General features: G+C 36.9%; 1 protein-coding gene across 1 annotated transcript in view; it reads left to right on the plus strand.

The window, feature by feature from the left end:
* LOC107600653 (lipopolysaccharide-responsive and beige-like anchor protein) overlaps positions 1 to 23,218 on the plus strand; it is a 312,032-nt gene that overhangs the window by 275,266 nt on the left and 13,548 nt on the right. Inside the window, exons 50-54 of the mRNA XM_016292600.1 lie at positions 3,790 to 3,957; positions 12,884 to 12,973; positions 18,572 to 18,749; positions 20,337 to 20,402; positions 22,666 to 22,821. Coding sequence (XP_016148086.1) covers positions 3,790 to 3,957; positions 12,884 to 12,973; positions 18,572 to 18,749; positions 20,337 to 20,402; positions 22,666 to 22,821 — 658 coding nt within the window. The remainder of the gene's footprint in view (positions 1 to 3,789; positions 3,958 to 12,883; positions 12,974 to 18,571; positions 18,750 to 20,336; positions 20,403 to 22,665; positions 22,822 to 23,218) is intronic.

Raw genomic sequence — 23,218 nt, forward strand, 5'->3', positions numbered from 1 at the left:
CGTTTCTGGAGATTTTCTGCCCTTACCTAAGCCACATACCTTCTATGTAGATATCAGAGAACAATTTAAAATATTGTATCAATGCATTCTATGGCACCTTTAAATGTATAAAAGTTATAATTATATTTACAATTTAAAATGTTATTTATAGTAGAGGTGTCATTTGTGTGTGACCTTTTGAAAGTCACTGAAAAAATAGCTTGCAGAACACATGATCAACGTACAGAAACTCATCTCAATTCCTTCATTGTTCATAATTTAATTAAAAACTAGGCTTACAAATGTATATGCAACTTACAAATATATTTGCTTCTATCTACCTTTTCTGGGCAGCCCTTATATCAAAATTAGAGTGCAGTGCTTTTGGCTGCAAACTTCACACACTTCAAAAATATCAGCGTGATAATTTGCGTGGTCTGTCATTGTGTCGAGGTCTCATCGCACTCTCCAATTGTGTGATTAGTGCCACCACAATCTCTCTTCATCAATACTGTCCAATCCAGCTGCCAGTCAAATAAACCCGTCCACCCATGTGTTCACCATTGCACTCCTTCGCCCTTGACAGCCCTGTATTCTAATGCAAAACAGCCAGATTGATTTGTTATGTGACATTTTAACATGGCTACAGACAGGTTACCTCTTAAGTCCTTAAAATGCTTTTAAAGGGCTGCTAAAGACAGGGAAATGGTCAATGAAAGTCATAAGAGCTCAGAGAGATCCATCTCGTAAAAAGACATGTTTGAAAGATCATTAGTGTCTTACGGTACTATGTGTTCTCTAGGTTTTTGCCTGGAAATCTGATGCTATTGAAAATAGGGAAAATTTGAAAAATCTCTGTTATAACAAAGTCTTCAGTGCTGTTTTGTTTCCCAGTGAGCTCATCATTTAGTGCATAAACTGAAATTTGAAGGTTTTTGAGATGTCATTATTATTTTTTTGATGCATTTACAGCATTTTTCCACAGCGCAAAAGCAGTGCTGAAATAAAATTGAATACATTTTTTGATCCAGCAGCTGTGATACCTCACCCCACAACAGCCAGCACACAAACACACACACACACACACACACATTTCCATAATGCTGATGATTCCCGGTGGATTTTATGGGACATACTGCCTCTACTAATTGGCACATCAATAATGCTCTCCAGATATGAGCAATCTTAATGAGCTACATCTTACACACTCCTGGGCCTCTTTTGTACATATACATGAATTTAAAGGAATAGTTCAACCAAAAAATTAAGATTTTTATTATTTGCTCACCCTCATGTCATTCCAGACCCATATGCTGACATTTTTTTTCTGTGGAACACAAATGTAGAAATATTTTTGAATAATAGCACAACAGTAATTCTTAGTGACCATGGCTGTCAAGATCCCAAATTGACCATAAGGTACAATAAAAGGCTAAATTCGTTATTATGTTCCAAATCTTCAGGAGGCATAAAATAGCATTTTGTGATGAAAAGTAAAATATTGTTATCCACTAATATCTTCATGTCTTCCTCCAAATAACATTTTGATGGTTTTATGATGCTGCTTTTGCTCTTTGCCATTATGTGGTAAGTTCTGTGTGTTAATTCATAAAAATACATATAAATAAAAAAATACATACAGAATGTTCAGTCCTAGGTAAACCGTTCCTTTAAAAACCTGCTAAGACAGACAACACCCCATGTTTATTAATTTTTTCCCCCTACTCTCATGAAACCTTTAAAATGTTTTGTTTTTGTTTTCTATTGTTTTGTAATCTGGTCAATCAGATAAAAAAAAAAAAAAAAAATTTGTGTGTGTTGTTTTGTAAACTGGCCAGTCTGTTTTTTATTTTTTTTATTTTTTGCAAGAGACAACACATTTATGAGATAGCCTTTAGAAGTCTGTCATATCAAGCATCTCAACCTGACATTTTACTGCAAAAGCACTTACATTTCTTTGTATATATACACACATGCCCTCTGGGTTAGAGTATGTGGTGTAGTCATTTTTAAAAAGGAATCTAATGTTGTAGGTACACGTCTCCCCCTCCTCTTTTGATGAAAGAGCATGGGTTCAGAGTGACACCCCTGCCTCAGGAGACCCTACCAAACGCTCTCTGCATCTCTGATGAGGTCAGGCGTCCCTGAGCAGGGTTCCCATCTCATTCCTGATTTTAGAGTTCCTTGATTAACATAAAAGCAGTTCTCTGGAGAGTGGGTGTCCAATAACATTGCCCCCCTCTTTGTTTCCCCTCGCTGATTGACACAAGATGGCGGCCCACATTAAATGCCCATCAGCCTCTGCATTAAATTTGGAAACAGACAAGTCATGGAACAGTGCCGGGTCAATCCATCCACATAATAAACTAAAAGACTCAGAGGAACGGGTTACTTTTAATAAAAATAGATTAAGTGGAATAAATCTCAATGTTTTAGGCAAGTGCTTATAATAAATGCTGTGCATTGCTAATAAAACAATGAAAGAAAAATATCAACTCTTATTTTTTTTATTAATAAAGTATTCTACAAATGATCTCATTACCTGATTTTATTAAATTATCTGATTAAATAATTGACAAATCTTATTAAATAGGTTAATTAGTAGTATTTAAATTTAATATTTCGTTTTGTTGCTTTTTCTGTGACAAAATATTTTAACATTAAAATAGAAATGTAGCATAGTGATGTAGTATAAAGTATAATATTTTAATATAGCGTGATAGGTAGTAAGTACCATCCAATTATTTCTCACCTTTGCATGCATACTTGTGTTGAAAAAAAATATACACATGTAATTTCAAAAGATATCTCATTAATATTTAACCAACCCAAGCTATGCAACGCTTGGGTTTTATTTCTGAAATTTCTGCTAGCATCAATCACTTATAAACTTATCACCACACAAGAACTGAACTATTTTGCTGTCAAACCTGTTGTCATATTGCAAATGCCACATTTCACAGCATCTCTCATTGCCCTTCTGATTTAAAGTTCTAATTAAGAAAGCTTGGAGTGCAAATTAAGCGGAATTAGCTGTCGGCGAATTCACATTTAAATGAGTGATGCTAAGACCCTTCCGGTAAGCATTTAAATGATATAAATTGCCGTTTAAGTGCAGGGCCTAATGTTTGTCTCTAAATTAATGTGACACAAGGCAGCAATGACAATCAAGGCTCTTCTCATACTCATTTGGGCTCGTTTAGAGGCCTTTGTGCCCACACAGCTTTGAGCAAATTAACACAATTGCTGTTTTTTATGAGCAGTCATAAACAGAGGCCCTCCTTTGGCGGCTAATGAAGAGGGAAACAGCTTGCGTTTCAATGTTATGACAGTCAAAGAACAATCATAGCTTCGAAAACAACAACACACTCAGACGCCCCGTAGCACGTAGAGATGAGACTAAACAAAAGAGCAAAGATATCTCATCCTGCTCATGTAAGACGATCTGCATTGCTCCAGCGGTTCTGTCCTAGAAGCATATGCTTGTAATTTGTGTGTATTATGTCATTTGTGACTGTTGAAAGCACATTTTGACAGATCCCGTTACCCATGCTACTTGGTTACGTTCTCCGAGGAGCTCTCTGTGAGTTGTTGGGCATGTGAAGAAATTAAAAAAATAACAAATCTATAGCAATCTGGGGTGAATTCACTTAGTGAAATACCATGTGGCATGACTGCTATGTCTTATACTCTAACTATCTTCAGTTTAGCTTATTTACCCACATCTTTTTTTGGGGTGGTGTGTTCTTTCGGTCTTGTTGTGTCACTGAGTCTGAATGACATTAGTTTTATCTCTTGTGTGTTTTATAGGCTCTGGAGAGTGAATTTGTGTCCTGTCAGCTGCATCAGTGGATTGATCTGATATTTGGATACAAGCAGCAGGGACCTGAGGCCATCAGAGCTCTCAATGTCTTCTACTACCTGACTTATGAAGGAGCAGTCAACCTCAGCTCCATATCTGACCCCATGCTTAGAGAGGTGAGTGTGTTTCTTTCTTTTACACATATATTACTTGTCAAAAGTTTGGAATAATTAAGATACTTTTAATGTTTGTTTAAAAAAAAAAAAAGGATTTTATGCTCACCTAGACTGCATTTATTTGTTCAAAACAGTAATATTGTGAAGTATACTATTACAGTTTAAAAAGACAGCTTTCTGTTTTAACATATTTTAAAATGTAGTTTATTCATGGGAGGGCGAAGTTCAATTTTCAGCAGCCATTATTCCAGTCTTCAGTGTCACATGATTAGAGGTGCTCCGATCAGGATTTTTGAGGCCGATCACAGAAAGCAGTATCTGTCGATACCGATCACTGATACCGATCTTTTTAAAGCCGCCTTTTTTATCATTTATAACTATTTATAGTGATACTCCAATCAGGATTTTTAAACATTTATTCAGGCCTGAATTTCATTTTTGAAAATAGGGGGATTTCCCTCTTAGGTGACTCTTGTGAGAGGAAGCAGCTTTCACACAGGAGTCCGCTACTAATCCTTGTTTACCACAATCACAACATTTATCCATTATTTTGATTTCAAATCCAAACATTGTCACTGAAAATGCTTTTTCAGCATTGCCATTCTTTTTTTTACACAGTACAGTAATACAATCTTTCATATTTAAACACAATAAATAAAAGCAACACATTATTCAATGCTTTTTACTTTTGCATTTACTTCTAGATTTATATATTAAGTTGCTCAAGCAAGTGGCAAAACATTTAAACTACGTTTTTTACGTTATCACAAACTTACCATTGACAGAAATAGTCAGCTCTACTGCCTTTCCTTTTGCATTGAAATCTTTATTACAAGCAATCCTGCGGTTCATAAAGAACTTCGTTTTCCTACCTCCACAAGTGCCATCTATTATTGCCTTGTTTATCTGAAAGTGCTTGTTTACTTTCCCTTTAAACCTAGCCAAAAAGCTATATGTGTTGACTGTGAAACACAGTAGACTTTAATAATATGCATTTATGGTGTAATTACTACATTTTCGTGTCAATCCATGTTTATATTTACTGCAAACAATGCGCTGTTACTTTAATTTAGCGCTTGATATTTTTATGTGAAATGTGATACTTTTTTCAGTTGTTTTTTTTGATGAATAGAAAGTTCAAAAGAACAACATTTATATTTGAAAAATATATATATATATATATATATATTATAAAAGATATGAATATTTTATAATATTATAAATGTGTTTTACAGTTCATTTTGATCAGTTTAATGCATGCTTGCTAAATAAAATATTAATTACATTTTAAAATATAAAAACAGAAAACAGATCAATTTTAATACATTTTAAAATATTTACATTTTTTTTACAGTATTTTTGATCAAATAAATGCAGTAAGAGACTTCTTGCAAACATGAAAAAAAATCTAAGAATATTTCAAACATCAGGCAGGTAGTGATTTCTTTCACAAAGATGAAAAGTAGGCTTAATGGTTTTATCTCCTGTTATACTTTTTGGCTAAATTTTACGGCACTTTCAAGTGTGTCCTTTGCAGAAGTGGCAATCATAGAATGCATAATGACCTCCATAAAAAGCCAAACTTGTGTTTCATTCAATATTGGAAAATAAAAAAATGATAAGATATAATATGCTGCCCGTGTTGTCAGTAAGCAGAGAAGCAGCACACTAGGTTTTTGGAACAGAGCTATTGTAAACAGGTTTGAGCTTCAGAAGACACTTACAAAACATTTGTTCAGCTGTTACTGTGAACCCTGAAGACAAACTACAGACTCAATAGGAATCTCTCTTTCGGTGTTTCCTTCTTTTTCTCTCTCTATCCCAAACTCATTTATTATTCATCCCTTTCTCTCTGGGAGCTGCCACACAGAAGCACAAACCAGTTCAAGCAGAGCTAGCTCACTAACTGCCCCACTGACAGCTACAGATGTCCTTCAAACAGGTCCAGGTACTGCCTTTCGCTGAGGGAAAGATCTGATCTGATCTGAGATCTGAGACACAAATAGTAGCTTTGGGAACCGAGAACCAGTTCTTATTCAAAATAGGTTAATTTTATTACACTAACTAAATGACTTTCATTATAAATAACAGTTGTTGAACATCTGCATTCTCTCATCAGAATACTGTAATAAATATTTGGCATATTTCCTGTACTATTTTTGAATTATTTTTTGCTTCAGTCATGAATTGCAGTCTTGTATTAATGTGAGAAGCCCTGTTCACACCGGCAGCAACTGTAGAGGACAGTACACATACAGTAGCATCTAGTGCTGGCATAAAGAACATTTACCATTCAAGACTATCTGCTTTACATCATCCCAGAGGATGGCATGGTGGTCTGTAATCCATTATTTAAAGACATTGTTATTTGGTTGTTCCTTACATAATTGTCCTGGATGCGAGCCTAACAGGACTATGAGCCAGATTGCATCAAGCCCTTGATATATAGAGACTAGATGTAGATGTAGAGTAGATGGCATATTTAATAGAACACAAATCAAAACATTGATGTAAGAGATGGAAGTGCAGCTGTTTTTGTACTATTGAATGCTTTGGTGTTGATCGTTCATGCAGTGAAACATTTTTGCCCAAATTTCCAGCGGATGTGTTTTAATTGTTTTGTCAGCTAAAAGATCAACACACAGGTTCACAACAGTGTCAGTGAGGTTCACGTTTAGATCTTTCCTATACAAAACAACAGTCTAAATGCTATTTTTGTTATTTTGAATCTACTCAAGAGCATGCTTATATGTGTGTGCATGTTTGTTTGTTTGTGTCTTTTACATATTTAGTACTTACCAAATAGTTTTTAATGCTACCAAAATGACATTTTTAATTATCTTATTCAATAGTTTGCATTGTTTGTTGAATAAATAAGTAAGTACAACAATTGCAGCTAAGATTTCAAATGTGTTTGGAGAAACTGATCCTTGACAAGCAGATACAGCTTACAGCTTTATCCCAGGGCACCAATAGGAAGCTTCAGGTAGTGAATTATACAAGCTAACTGTACCTCGGGATCAACTGTATGCATATATCCACACATCAAATTTTACACAACCTATGCTTTGCATAGCATGTCTTCTGCAGAGGTCACAGAGTGCCATTCTTTTCCTCCAGTGAAGCAGTTGCGTGTGTGTGAATGTGTGCACTGGGGCAGTCGCTGGTGTCGGAGTGGTTCCAGTCTTCCTGCCCTTCATGCTCAGTGACTGAAGCTGATTAATGGCTCGGCTCACCTTATTCCCATCTAGGTGTTCTTGCTATCCCTTTATAGCTCTTTCCTTCCTTCACTGCATGCTTCCCATCTTTAATCTGTTCATCCTTCGCCATTCATACTGTTCATCTTTGTCCCTTAATCCGCTATCTATTTCTTCATCCCTCTATCTGATGCAGATTCATTGCCTATCTGCTCCAGTCATCTCCTCAGTTCAGCCCATTACCATGCAAACTTCCTGTTTAATAAGAAGAGGTAAAAATGGGATTCCTCACGCCTGACTGCCACTTCACCATTCACAGGCCATTAGGAGATCAATAAATTCACATGGCTGTGTCTGCAATCAAACTGTAATAAACAAGCTTGAATTTTTTTTTAAAGGATCTAAGGTATAAGAGAAAAAATGAGAGAGAATGCATATCAGATCAGCACTGGTGAGCCACACAGTCCTTGAATGTTGAGTATGCATAATTTTTTTGTGCAATATTTTTAGGTCTGTCACATTTGTTTTCCTCTTACAGTACCTTGAATACATCATAGTCTCAGCTGCACCTCATGCAGCGTCCAAAATTAACACTTGCCAAGCACTAGTTTTGTTTTTTTTTGCCGAAAAATATTTTCTTAGATGGAAAAAAATGCTGTGTGTGATGAACAAGGTGAAATCTATGTCATTATTCCATGAAAATCTTCCCCTCCAGTTGGCTTTTTACAATTGCTTCCAGATTATTGCATCCCATTATTGCCTTGTGAAGTTGCTTGAGAAATCAAACAGTCCAGTTCTTGAACGAATCACTCAACAGATTCATTGAGATGTCATTCAAAAGAGCAGTTTGTTCACAAATTGGACATTGTATATCTCTCGTGAACTTACTTTTACAAGATTTCCAGCATATAATGAATTAAAAGTGAAAAATTCACATTTTGTGTTCTGTGGAAGTCAGTCAGACATTGAAATGACATGAGTTTTCATTATTGTAAGTTATATCATGTACAAAGTTCAGGTACGAGTTTGTGAGCAGGTGATTAGGGGGATAAGGATGAGGAGAAAGAGAGCTAAATGTTAGATTAATTACAATACGATCCCTCAAGTTTTGCTTGTAGCAAAGAACTAATTGGTCTGTAAAAATCTTTGGAGTCAGCACAGAGTTATAACGGATGTTAATCAGCAGTCATGGATTTTGATATGACTGTTCTGACTGAGGTCACATTGCAAAAAGCCGGACCTGTACAGTATCTTGTTTAGGGATACATATGGAAGTGTCCCAAAAAAGAACTGAAAAGATCAGATTCCATTTGGTTTATACTGTTCACACAGTTATGAAAAAACAGATGTCACATATGAGCAAAAAAAAAAATCAGATTTGGGACAATTTCACATGAATTCTGAACATAGCTAATGTACCATTTGACAATATTATGCAAGAAAAAAATACATCTAAATAATCACATTGCCATAATGACCAATGATAAAAACAAAAATGCAAAATACTGTTTCATGGCCACAAAAAACATTTATGGCTGATATATTTTCTCAATTCAGTCACTGTTGGAAGGTGTGGCAAAAAGTCAGTTTTGGACCCCGACTGCGCATCATGGCCCAGCTTGTAGAGTTAAATTAGAAAAATAAACGAGTAGGGTGTAGTTTAGCGTGGCTCTTAGAAGAGCATGTATGTTTGTATGGAAACAGCAGGGATGGCTGCAGCTCTGGATCTTCTCAGATCGGGTTGTGTGGAAACCAACTGCTTGGTTCTGGTTCTAGTTTTAGTTTTGCATCTTGCATATCAGGCCTGATTGGGCAGGACTGGGATATTTCAGTCTGAGCAGCTGAGTATGGTTTTTTTGATGGCAAGCCGTGTGTATAATTGTGTCTCTATGTATGTAGAACCCAGTGTGCACACGTGTGTGTGCGTGTAGAGTATGGGGTGTGTGGAATGTCTCATGGCAGATTAGGGTCACTCAGGAGACTGGGCCATGTTTACTCAGACGATGATTACTTCCTGTCTTTGCCCTGCCACCACAAAAAAGAACATGACAGGCACAAAGGGTTCCCTTTGCACATGAAATAAATGCGCACACACATACACACAGTCCTTTCCTCCAATCAAGCCCACTTTTACTCAAGTCCGATACTAATCGGACCTTTAAAAGGCTTATATTTAAAGAGAAACCCTTCCCCCAAAACCTCTTCTAAGTGTTCATAGAGACCTCATTATGCAAAATAAAAAAAATTTGGTCACAGCTTGTTGTACAGCTAAATTGTCTTGTCAAGGGTTAGAGTAAATCAGGTGACTCATGGAGCATGACTGTGTGTGTATGCATGTGTGTGCATACATACGGGGTATTTCCATCATTTAAATGTGTAGAATGTAAAGAGACCTCATCAGATACGCACTAGTGCTCCTAAAGAGATTGGCCCCTCTAGCATGGCTAGCACCCATATAACCTTCTTTCCTCATTGGCTGGAAGCTCTGACCTGAGAACTGCCTCATTCTACTGTGGCAGTAAATGTCAGGAGAGGATTTAATGAAGATGGGTCAGGTGCCTGGGCAAGACGCATCCACATATTAGCTTAAACAAACCGTCCCAATGTGAAATGCTCGACCTTCATCCTGTTTGCGATGCCAAATCTTGTGCCACATTGCTGAATCACATTAGTGAACTGGACACAGCATTCCATAAAACAAGATGATCTGTTTGAGATCTCAGTGTATGTTTGTGAAACAATGTTTGGGATTGAATGGGGTGGATAAATATGTATATAATTATTTAATTTTACGTAAAGTTGTATGTATGAATGAATGAATGAATGAGTTGTACTGTGTTAAGGTCCATGCATTTTCAAACATACATTTTCAAAAGAGGCATTTGTTTTGGAAAGGTATGTAGTGGGGTCCGAAAGTTTGAGACCGTAAGTGATATTTTAAATGTATTTTTTTTTATTCAATTATATTATCAGAAAAACAATTGGAATAAAAAGTTTTAAATAAAAAGATCTGAAGAATTAGCATATGTTTCAGGATGTCTCATTATTTGGTAAGTACACCTTTTGCTTTCGAGCAGCACTCAAAGTCTATGAACTCTACAGTTATGAGCAAAATCTGATAATACATGTTAACCAGCACAATTTCACAATATTCCAAAAAGTGTCTTATGGGATTTAGTGGATGTAAGTGTGTTGTGATGGTAATTCACATTTTATTTATTTTTATTTTATTTTAATTTTTTTTATTTTATTTTTTTTATTTGAATTTCTTTGATTTTATTTTATTTGCCTTGTTTAGATTTTTCCCTGATCCCTGATGATTTCTAGTGTAGGCTTTTTGGACCCCACTGTATGTTTATTGCCTCAACAGTTAACACTTATGTGCACAACAGTGTGAATGGGCTGTACCTTTATCCCTCACATACTTGTTTTTGTTCCCCAAATTAAATATGCTAAAGGACTGTGAGACTACTAAACTATTGAAGCAAATGCCTTACACACAAGTAGTGATCTGACTGAAAAACAGCTCATACTGAATAGGTGACGCGATGTGGTTTTGCCAAACACTAAAGACTTGGTCAAGAAATGAAGAATTGATGCCACACAGACCAATTCCATTTGCTTTTGAGTAGAAATCAACCAATCATATAATTGAAACGAGGTGTCTTCCCTTGCGTGGCCTCTTCTGAACCCCACTTCTTTAGAATGGTATTTCCAGACACAGTAGTTCTGTCATCTGTGTTCCATCAATGCCTCTAATGAGATCACTAGTGGATTTACACTATATAAAGAAGAGTTTGTGTGGTGGAGTCTATTGTTACCAGCAGAGTGGGCCGAACCAGATCAAAGCAGGAGAGTGGGATGAAGAAAGGGAGATGAAGAGCATAATAAGAGTTAGAAACAGACGGAAAGGATTGATGTAAAGAAGTGCAGTCTGAGCGGAGTGGAAAAAGAGAGAGGTGGAAGAGTGAAGAAATACAATGAGAGGGACGTGGAAAGCCTCCTGACTTCCTGATACTTTCATGAATACAGTTAGAGCAAGAACAGTCAGACGAGAGCTGGGACATTTCTGGCATACCTCTCTCTCTCTTTTTAGCGTGGGATTATGACAGTTTCTCTATTGATTCATGAAAATTCCATCAGAGATTCCAAATGATCTGACATGCATCACACACAACTGAACTTGACCACAGAGTGCGACAGAGTGATACTTGAGACACTGATGCAGTAGGGCAGTGGTTCTCAACCCGCAGCCTGTCACAAATTAAAATGCGGCCCACCATGCTGAAACAGCACAATTAAAAATATTACTTTCAGTTTTACAATTCATTTTAGTTTTTACATTAATTAAAAAATTTACTAAACAAATATAAGCTGTAATGTTTTTGTTATGTGTTTTTCAAATATTATTTTCAGACATGAGCAGACCTGTACTCACATAATTAACGTTACGCATTTAACGAACACTTACAAGTGTGCACTTTGGCAGAATTCAATTCAAATAGTCATCAGCAGCCATTAGTTTGGTAAAATTGAGCATCAGAATGGACAAATTTGTTATTAAGGGACAAAACTAAATGTAGAAAAGGCCAGCGAAGGAACACATAAAAACAAGAATAGTCGCAGTATCAGCAGTGAAGGTAGGAGAGTGCTGGACTTTCGGCATCAACTTTTGGTTTGCCCCGCCACTCACTTGAAGATGTTCAGGCAACAGGGAACACCCCATACTATGCAGCAATCATCCTTAATTGCAGAAATGTGGCAAAACATCTCTGGAGAGAACCTCAGATTATTAAATTCGAAAGCGCTTTTCATATTTGGATCAACATAGGCTACATTTGTGAACGCACATTTTCTGCAATGTTGCGAGTCAAGTCACGCTTCCGTGCGCATCTTACAGACTGCAACTTACAATCGCAACTTCATTGTGCTGTTACTCTTTTCGAGCCGAATTTCACAAAATTGGTCAGCTCTCGACAGCATCAGGTGTTTTATTAATGGTGAGTAGAATTATTTATTTATTTCAATGAATGTAATCGATTAGATATCATAATATTTAGGCTAGAATATTTTTATAGGTTTATATTGGTGACGTAATATGCAAATGATATGCGTGCGGCCCGTGAGACTTGCACCATAGTACGGCCCAGTGGAAAAAAAGGTTGAGAGCCACTGCAGTAGGGCCAGGAGATCAAATATTCATAATAAATTAACAATGGTTTTGGTGTCAGTAGAAAATTAGGCACTGTGTTTTTAATGCACTTTTTATCTATTTATTTATTGGCTTTATTTGTGGTTTCATGAGCCTTCCTTCTGTCGTTAACATCTCTGATTTAAAACGGCAGCAAATTTCTGTGAATCAATTCAATCTGTCTGTGAAGTAAATAAATAAAAGAAAAACTCACATTGAGGGATTTGTTGGATCATCACTTAAAAGTGTTCATGGAACCTCTTTCTAGTCTTTCTCCATTGCACACACACGTTTATCTGCTTTAATACACTCTTATGCACAGAAATGCACATAAATTCAGCTCCTATGTTGCCCATTATTATGATCATTATTTCTGCCACTTTTCTTTTCTTACTTTTTTCCACACACACACGCATTACTTTGTGTCTGTATTAGCTGATATTGTCCAGGGCAAGTTAGCCACTGTCTCAAGGTGACGTTTATAGTCCTATATCTCTTCATTAGTGCCACCATAACCCTGACTCTCTGTCTTTCTCAGGCTGTAGAGTCTCAAATCAGAAGTTTTGGACAGACACCCTGCCAGCTGCTAATTGAGCCCCACCCGCCACGCAGTTCTGCCATGCAGGTGGTGAGTAATGCACACAGACACACACACATGCAAAACTCTCACCGTCTAATTATCATCTTTAACATGCAGACATTCACTAATTTAACAACATGTCAATAAAACTGTTAAGATAAACTGCACATCATGCCAGTGTATTGTTATATGATAATAATCAACTGATGTCAATCTTTATTTGTATCAGGTTTCATAATTAGATAATAAGTTGGGTACAAGTGTAGGGAACAATGAAAATAAATGTGCAGAGAGTTTTTTTTTCTCTCTCTCTTCTTTTCTCTATAAGCAGGACCCAGTGTCAAATGAATAAGCATTCTGTGCATTTCACCACAGAAAAAGGGTTTCTGGGTCGTAAAAAAATGGCTTCACATTATGAATTAGTGACACATACTGGTCTTGAAACAGCAAATACTAAACTAACATTTGACACTGGAGGGCACGGTAATGTCATTGTCCACACCAAAAAGTGTTCAAAACAACAACTCATTTTGCCGTAAAACAATGCTGCTAGATTGCATAAAACTGGATTGTGCCCAACATAATCATTCAATGTGTCAATGCGACACCTCTTCAGTTCTTTATTTATGCTGCATTGCTCATTCATTTTTCCTGTCGATCTAAAATAAAATAAAGTTGTTTGGACAGGGTAGGCAGAAATGTAGACAGTTCGGCTCTCATGTTGGTGGAAACACAGGCTAGGTCTGAGAGAGGTTTTGGTGAATCCATTTTTGGTGGAAAACAAGTTTGATAGCTGCCTGCTTAAATCAATTTGTTCACTGTTTTATGCTTTACGTCCCCACTCCTCTCTCCTGTCCTCTTTCAGTGAGCCCCTGCGTCCTAGAAGTGGGAAAAGTCTTGTGGTGAAGCGTAGAGCTCTGAGGTGATAAGGTCTTTAGTCTAGAAACTTAGAGACTGTGGGTGACAGCCTTGAATCCCCCATTAGCTGTGTGTTTCTGTGGCGATGACAACCCCTGCCTGCCTGTGTGGAAACAAACTCACATACTCTCCTCTAAATGTCCACATGCAGATATAGTTGTAGGCTCAGAACTGGATTTTGACCTTACGTAACAGTGGCACTAAATAATTTGAGCAGCCTTTGAATACACAACATCATAATAATCACATAATCCCAAGAACACAGTCTAATTTAGAGGAGAGTGTGTGAGTTTTTGTTTAATGTACTTAGATTTAGAAATGATCGTTTTTATTTTGAAGTGAAAAGATGAAATTAGACCTTTGGGGTAAGTTGGCCCCCATTGGCACAGAAGGCCCCAAATGGCATGACGTTATTAGTTTTATTATATCTTAAATAGAATACTTATAGTAATTTATGGGGTTGGTATTATTTAATAATCCAATGAATTAGATGTTTTCATTAAAGCCAACAGGTTAAGTCGGCACTGATAAGCCTTGTGGGCAGCGTGCCGACATATAGCGCCATTGTGCTACAGGCGTTCTGAGTTTGAATCCCGGCTCAAGGATCTTTCCCATTCCCACCCCTCTCTCCCACTTTGCTTCCTGTCATCTCTACACTATCCTATCACAATAAAAGGCAAAAAACCCTGCAAAAAATAGATCTTAAAACAAAAAGCCTACAGGTTAATTGAGTAAAATCATTTTGAATTCTTAGGGCCAGATTTACTAAACAGGGCAAATTAGCGATAGAGCACAATTCCATAAAAGTGCGATGGGAGGGGAAAATTCTGTGTGTGATTTACTGACAATGTGCACTTTAAAGAACACCGATGCAGCCAGATCATTTCCATAATGACCAGTGCAATCTACCAAGAGCAGCACAAATTACCGCGTGCTTTAAGACATGCTTTTTTGGGGCGTTAAATAATGGCACAAATACCAGTAATTTGACGAGTGCAAACGTTAGTAAATCGCATTGCGTGATTCATTTTAATACTCTCCTCCCATAAATTTTGCGTCTGAAAGGGAAACTCCTACAAATACATATTCAATAAGGTCAGGCGCAAAAATAACTTTCCACGCCTTTCAGTGCTAATTCTTCACTGCATGTCTTTAATAAATCCTGACAGTACTATTTTAACGCCAAAAGACGGTTTGGGCTGGCGCAAGATGTTAGTAAATCTGACCAATAGTGTTGCTGTTATGACATACCTTCAATTAAAATATAATTATATCCTTGCTTCCTTGCTCCATAAATCCCAATCCCCACTCTACCACTATTTTATTAGGCAACAAAAGCAACATTTTAGAATTAGACGGTATGACAAAAATTCTTTTGAATTAGCATAATTTTCATGCAATCATGTATCTGGATTATACAGTGCCATTCTCTTTGTAATCCTTTCATCTCTCTTTCTCTCTCTGTCTATACTTGCCTTTTCTCTCTCTTCCATGTCTCCAGTAGGTTAATGAGAGTAGATCCTCTGTTTAATGGCACTCACAGGCTAAACACTATTTAAGAGGTGCTAGCTGTCTGTCTAATTTACTGCAGGCACACCAATTAGCCCTGTGTCTCCATACTAAAAATGTGTCTAAAAATCACACACACATGTCAAGATTAGACATCACAGACATAAGACAGCAGTTAGACTGGATTAGAGCATAGTTTTATCTTGACATACGAAGATATACAGTATGAGCTTATTTATAATAAGCATATACATACACTTCCAACAATAGTTTTCTATTTTAAACTATATCAGACTTTCTTAATGTGAAGTGATTAACCTGTGCTGTATAGAAACATCATTATAAAGCACGGCCAGTCAGATCGCTCATTGAGAGTGCCCAGTCTAAACACTATCTCCTGCCTCTACAAACACAGCCCTGCCTCACTGAGGAAGTCAACTTGATGGTTGGATGACTTTGCTGCCAAGTAATCAAACAGCTGTGTATGTGCATATACCTTTTAAGCCTCTCGTCATCTCCTGACTTGTAGAGTGGAATGCAGGAGAAAGCAGATTATAATGTTTCTAATGGAGGTTGGAATATACTGTGGCAGCCTAAGGGAAAGTTCAGATTAATTTGGAATCTGCTATGGTATTTTGCAACTTTACCTTTACAGACTGTTTTTCTTCTGTTGATCTTGTACTCATTACCCAGGAATAGGAACTTAGTGTGCAATTTAGCCTAGCAAAAGCATTACTGGAATTCTCAGAGGTCCAGAAATGTCAAATATAACATTGCATTTTGTGAAATGAAAGTGTTTAGCTGCTTTGATCTCTCTCTCTCTCTCTCTCTCTCTCTCTCTCTCTCTCTCTCTCTCTCTATAAAAGTGCGATGGGAGGGGAAAATTCTGTGTGTGATTTACTGACAATGTGCACTTTAAAGAACACCGATGCAGCCAGATCATTTCCATAATGACCAGTGCAATCTACCAAGAGCAGCACAAATTACCGCGTGCTTTAAGACATGCTTTTTTGGGGCGTTAAATAATGGCACAAATACCAGTAATTTGACGAGTGCAAACGTTAGTAAATCGCATTGCGTGATTCATTTTAATACTCTCCTCCCATAAATTTTGCGTCTGAAAGGGAAACTCCTACAAATACATATTCAATAAGGTCAGGCGCAAAAATAACTTTCCACGCCTTTCAGTGCTAATTCTTCACTGCATGTCTTTAATAAATCCTGACAGTACTATTTTAACGCCAAAAGACGGTTTGGGCTGGCGCAAGATGTTAGTAAATCTGACCAATAGTGTTGCTGTTATGACATACCTTCAATTAAAATATAATTATATCCTTGCTTCCTTGCTCCATAAATCCCAATCCCCACTCTACCACTATTTTATTAGGCAACAAAAGCAACATTTTAGAATTAGACGGTATGACAAAAATTCTTTTGAATTAGCATAATTTTCATGCAATCATGTATCTGGATTATACAGTGCCATTCTCTTTGTAATCCTTTCATCTCTCTTTCTCTCTCTGTCTATACTTGCCTTTTCTCTCTCTTCCATGTCTCCAGTAGGTTAATGAGAGTAGATCCTCTGTTTAATGGCACTCACAGGCTAAACACTATTTAAGAGGTGCTAGCTGTCTGTCTAATTTACTGCAGGCACACCAATTAGCCCTGTGTCTCCATACTAAAAATGTGTCTAAAAATCACACACACATGTCAAGATTAGACATCACAGACATAAGACAGCAGTTAGACTGGATTAGAGCATAGTTTTATCTTGACATACGAAGATATACAGTATGAATAATAAGCAAATAAGCATATACATACACTTCCAACAATAGTTTTCTATTTTAAACTATATCAGACTTTCTTAATGTGAACCTGTGCTGTTGTGCTGTATAGAAACATCATTATAAAGCACGGCCAGTCAGATCGCTCATTGAGAGTGCCCAGTCTAAACACTATCTCCTGCCTCTACAAACACAGCCCTGCCTCACTGAGGAAGTCAACTTGATGGTTGGATGACTTTGCTGCCAAGTAATCAAACAGCTGTGTATGTGCATATACCTTTTAAGCCTCTCGTCATCTCCTGACTTGTAGAGTGGAATGCAGGAGAAAGCAGATTATAATGTTTCTAATGGAGGTTGGAATATACTGTGGCAGCCTAAGGGAAAGTTCAGATTAATTTGGAATCTGCTATGGTATTTTGCAACTTTACCTTTACAGACTGTTTTTCTTCTGTTGATCTTGTACTCATTACCCAGGAATAGGAACTTAGTGTGCAATTATAAAATTGTGTATTTCTTTTGTTCTCTCTCTCTCTCTCTCTCTCTCTCTCTCTCCCTCTCTCTCTCTCTCTCTCTCTCTCCCTCCCCTCTTTTCTCCAGCTTTAAATTACTTAAGCATCACATTTGATCTATTCATAAACTTCATCACAAGTCTGCAAAAAATAGTGCTTATCTGGAATGATATAGCAGTACATGGCTAATATGAGCTAACAGTCTGTGTGTAGGGCAGTGCCAATGCAATCATATACTGATATGATCACAGTTTTTCTCACAAGGTTGTATTCGGCTTATTGTATTATTTTTTTTTTTTTTTAGGTATAAATTATACATTTATATTATAATATATAAATATATACATTTATTTTAAACCATATAATTTTTATATATTTAATTGATTTATTTGTTCATATATAATGATAGTCACAATAAGGAAATTTAAGGATTCTGATTCTACTTAATTCCAGCTCAGTAACATTTCCATTAACAATATTCGGAAAAACAATTCTCATTACATTCACAACCTTTAAAATCCTGTTGCCAAGTCATGAGAGAATTTTAAATGTCAACAGAACAGCAATAAAAAAAAAAGAAATCAATTGTACAGTTTTTGAGCTGATGCTCTGATGCTGATTTTGCAACTCTTATTACTGTGTTCCATCTGATAAAATGCATATATTTCAGAATGAAAAAAAGAAGAAGCTTTGGACAAGTTCCATCCAATCCAGTTATGATATTGTTATGTCTTCATAACCTCTGACCTCAGTCTCAGTTTTTGTGCTCTTTTACACCGTCTTTCGCTGCCTAATTTCCCATCTTCCTGCTTCTCTTCCAACTTTTATCATTCTCTCTCCAACCATAACTCTCTTTGCCTCTACACTTCCTCGCTCCCTGCTGATGGTGGCGCTCATGGACTCAACAGTATCTCCTTCTGCAGACCCCACTGATGTTCACAGAGCAGATGCAGCAGGACGTCATCATGGTACTCAAGTTCCCGTCAAACTCGCCTGTCACCCACGTGGCCGCCAACACACAGTCAGGCCTAACCAACCCAGCGGTCATCACAGTCACCGCCAACCGCCTCTTCGCTGTCAACAAGTGGCACGGCCTTACTGGTGAGCAAGAACGATCAGACAGCAAGGTGTTTGGTGATGGATAAGGAGTGAACAAGTCTGTTGAATCATGTGATCTGTTCCTTTACACCCCTGATACTGGTTAGTTCCTTTAACCAGGTTACTCAACCCAATCTCATAAGAAAATATAACTATTTTATGAGGTGATGATTTCGTATGAATTCATACAATGTGATTAAAACAGAAACATGCCATTTTTAGAAAAAGAAATCAACTTTTAAAAAAATCCAAATTTTAACCTGTCATCATAAGCAGATCACATGAAAACTTGCAAATTATATCACAAATTATCCACCAATACACCAAAACGTGAAATGCAGGATGATGTTCATGTATAATCATCAGCTTCTTAGACACTGATGTCTCAGCCTGAACTGGATCAAATGTGACACTTCCTCTGCCGTGCATTCAGCTTCCTGTCCACCTCCATTTATCAGCCTCTTCTTCTTTATTTCTTTTTTCTTTATTAAAGATCAATCTAATTGAAAAAAGTGCTTGATCTCTTCAAATTTGATGGTTTTAATTGATGTTTGGGATCTGTTCTGGGAGTAATACATTTAAAATTAATGTTTTCAGAAACAAAAAAATGCTGTTAACGACCTAAAATACCCTTTTTAAACAGTTTATATGAAAATCAATGTGTTTTTGTCTCTGATTTTGATGTCACAGAAACAGTAAGCGGTCTGAGATGTGCATGTGCACTGGCAGGTCTAGCCTGAAAAATAAGCTTTTTTTAATGCTATTTGAGCAAAATGAACAACATTTATGATACAATTGTTGTATGATTTTATTGGTGGTTTCAAATATGAAATTTAATCATAAGCATGACGAACAGTTTTGGAGAATTTGATGTTTCCCCATTCAAAGAGATAGGAGCTGCACTTGCATGCCTGAGAGGCGTTTTAAAGATGGCATTTGAAATAATGCATGCAGAAACCGAGAAATTAAGATATTCATTTTGTTAAGGAAAACAAATAGTCTGGGTTCTACAACTTTCACTTTGGAGCAAAAATCTTGCTTTAAACTTGAAAGAAATAAGGATTTGACATTTATCGTGATAATTATCGGTATCGATTGATATGAAAAAATTATCAATTTTTTTGGACATACCGCCCAGCTCTACTCAAAAAATACCATTTCAAATGAATAATTAAAAAGGAGTAAAATCCAAGTCCTCATTCAATCCTGGATATATATATTAGCCTTTAATTTATCAATTCAAAATGTCTCTTTGATTAAGATTAAGTTCTCTATTTCCTGTCCTAGCAGCAATATTCACATGGTCAATAACTTGCATTCTAAGGATACAAGGATTACTTTTATGCATTAATTTAAAGAGTTTTCCATTAGGATATTCTTCATTACCCCTCCTAATGGCATATTTGTGTTCAGACAATAATACAACTTTTTTGTAATTTCTTTTTATTTTACAGAAGAGCAATGTTCTTTGGTTTATTATTGTCCTTTGTCTGCTGTAGTAAATGACTGTTGACTGACCTCTATAAATAAGTATCCTGATGGTACATAGTATTAAATCTATTTTTCATCTGTCCTCTCTGTTTGTCTCAGGTCATCAAAGCTCTTCTGTGCAGGACCAGCAGTACCAGTTACCGGTTGAGATTGACCCTTTGATAGGTCTGTGGCTTGTCAATTGTCAGTTGAGTGATTTGTGATTGGCTGTTGTGAGTTGCGAGGGCCCGGCCCTTGGGAGGAGATGAGTGCTGTTTTTCACCCAGCTGCCATTCAGCTTCAGATCAGCATTTGCATGCAAATTGGAAAGCAATGAGCTGTGGCTTAGCCTGTACATCATCAGCGCTCTCTCTCTCTCTCTTTCTCTGTCTCTCTGTCCTGTCAGACTGAATGAATATGAATGGCGTAATAATGTCTGATTGAAGCCGCGTGGCACACGCTGTCAGGACAATATGTCCTCCTCTCATCCCTCCGACCTGTTGATTAGGAAGAAAAAGAGGATAAAGGGATGAGAGAGGGAAGATATGTGATAACATATGGCTGAAGCCTTTCTGAAGTTTCTTTCTCTTTTCCTGTTCAGCGTATATCTCAGCTCTCCTGCTGCTCATATTATTATACAGTATCATATATCTCACCCAATGTATCTGTTTGTCACTTCATGGTCGCCGTCCTGATCCTTACTCTTATCTGTGTGTGTCCTCTTTCTTACCTGTGCTCTCTCTACACCTCCAGCTCTGTCATCCACTAATTCATTAAATCTGAACTCAAGCCTTCAGCAGTCCAAAATCATTATGACATTTTTTTGATATACCATTTTTGTGAAGAGTCTGAAACAATAATATAATATAATGGAATGTAATGGAATATAATATAACATAATTCATATAATATGTGACCCTGGACCACAAAACCAGTCTTAAGTGTACATTTTTTGAAATTGAGATTTAAACATCTGAAAGCTGAATAAATAAGCGTTCTATTGATGTATGGTTTATTAGGATCGGACAGTATTTGGCCGAGATACAGCTATTTGAAAATCTGGAATCTGAGGGTGCAAGAAAATCAAAATATTGAGAAAATCGCCTTTAAAGTTATCCAAATGAAGTTCTTAGCAATGCATATTACTAATCAAAATTAAATTTTGATATATTTATGGTAGGAAATTTACAAAATATCTTCATGGAACATGATCTTTACTTAATATTGGAATGATTTTTGGCATAAAAGAAAAATCGATAATTTTGACCCATACAATGTATTTTTGGCTATTGCTTCAAATATACCCCAGCGACTTAAGACTGATTTTGTGGTCCAGGGATAAATATAATATAATATAATATAATTAATATAATATAATATATGGCCAAACGCATATGGACACCAAAAAAAAAAAATTCAGATGCATTTTGCATTTCATTTCGAACCCATTGGCAATAATAGGACATTCTGGTAAGGTTTTCCATTCTGTGTTGGAACATGACTTTGGGGACTTGCTTGCACTTTTACCTACCAAATAAATAAATGGGCATGAAATATTGATAAAAGTTTAAATGATTGCATTGTTCGAGAAGCAAAAGACCACAGAGTGATGCAAAATATATGAAACTAGCAGAGCTACATAGAAAATGTCTTACTAAAGCTGGATTTTTTTTTTTTTTTACTTTTAAAAAATTCATCAAAAACAGCAAATCACACTCCCCTCTCTCTCCTCTGTCTCTCTGTGTGGGGAGAGACATCTTTCATGGCTCATTTTCTTTCACTCCTGCTCCGGAATGTCATGCATGTATTTAGACGGACTGCATTCCACACAGCTCACACATTTAAACACAGTAAATTCTGCATGACTCTGCTGTTGATAATCTGTCCACTTGCTCCAGCACAGACGCAGCGCTGGTGTGTGTCATGAATGTGTCTGGGCCTCACACACCTGACTCTGTGTAGCCTGGCCTCCTCAAGCTCTGACTTTTTCTGTCTTAGTGTGTTTAAAAAAGAAAACAAAACTTGTAATTTATGACATTTTGGTCACTTCGATTTTTATGATTATTTTAGTCTTTCCTTTACTGTTCTGTCTTCTGCTGTTTTATGTATTCTTTCACAAATCATGTGCGCATGCACAGTATTCCTGACAAATGTCATATTTTTTCATTCTAATAGTTAAACATCTTTATAATCTCTTAGGAGGTTGTCAGGAATTCACTTACAAGACATTGGAGTAGACCTTTAGGGTCAAGACTGTTTTTTTCACCATCTAACTCCCACTGTTAATGTCTCGACCGCTCTGTGAATGTCCTTCCTTCTGTATCTCCCTCCATAATCATTGCTTTATTTTTCTAAGATGTTTATATTTTTCTCCACTTTACCCAATTATTTTCTAAACAAAAAGTTGTTATTGCTTTTATAACAAGTGACTCTCTCTCTCTGTTTTCAGCCAATAATGTGGGCATTCACAGAAGGCAGATCTCAGATCTGTTAGATCAGAGCATCCAGGTAAATGCTCAGTGTTTTGTCATCACGGCTGACAACCGCTTCATCCTGCTGTGTGGCTTCTGGGACAAGAGCTTCCGCATCTACTCCACTGATACAGGTAACCGCAACGACCCCCCAACCACCTCGGTGTCTACGGAGACACCGCCTCCACCACAGTACACAAAAGAAAGGGTCAAAAGTCACAAATGAGCCTGCAGACTGCATTACAACTCCATCGCCCTGGGGTTCAGATAGCTTTCTCATCTCACGGATGGACCATGACTCCATGAGGATGAGGCTCAGAAAGCAAGTCACGCAAGCGGAACTTGCATTTCAATAGAATCACACCACACACAAACGCTCCCAAGCTCTGAGATATACACACACAGACACATAAAGTCTACGCAAAAGGGGTTTCCTCTTGAAAGATAGACAGGCTATGTTAAGATAGAGAGATAGATCGGCTATGTTCAGACAAATCAAACTATTCTCGAATTAGATCTTTTCAGGCAGAC

The sequence above is a fragment of the Sinocyclocheilus grahami genome, unplaced genomic scaffold (assembly GCF_001515645.1).
Source record: "Sinocyclocheilus grahami isolate Dianchi unplaced genomic scaffold, SAMN03320097.WGS_v1.1 scaffold288.1, whole genome shotgun sequence".
NCBI lineage: Eukaryota > Metazoa > Chordata > Actinopteri > Cypriniformes > Cyprinidae > Sinocyclocheilus > Sinocyclocheilus grahami.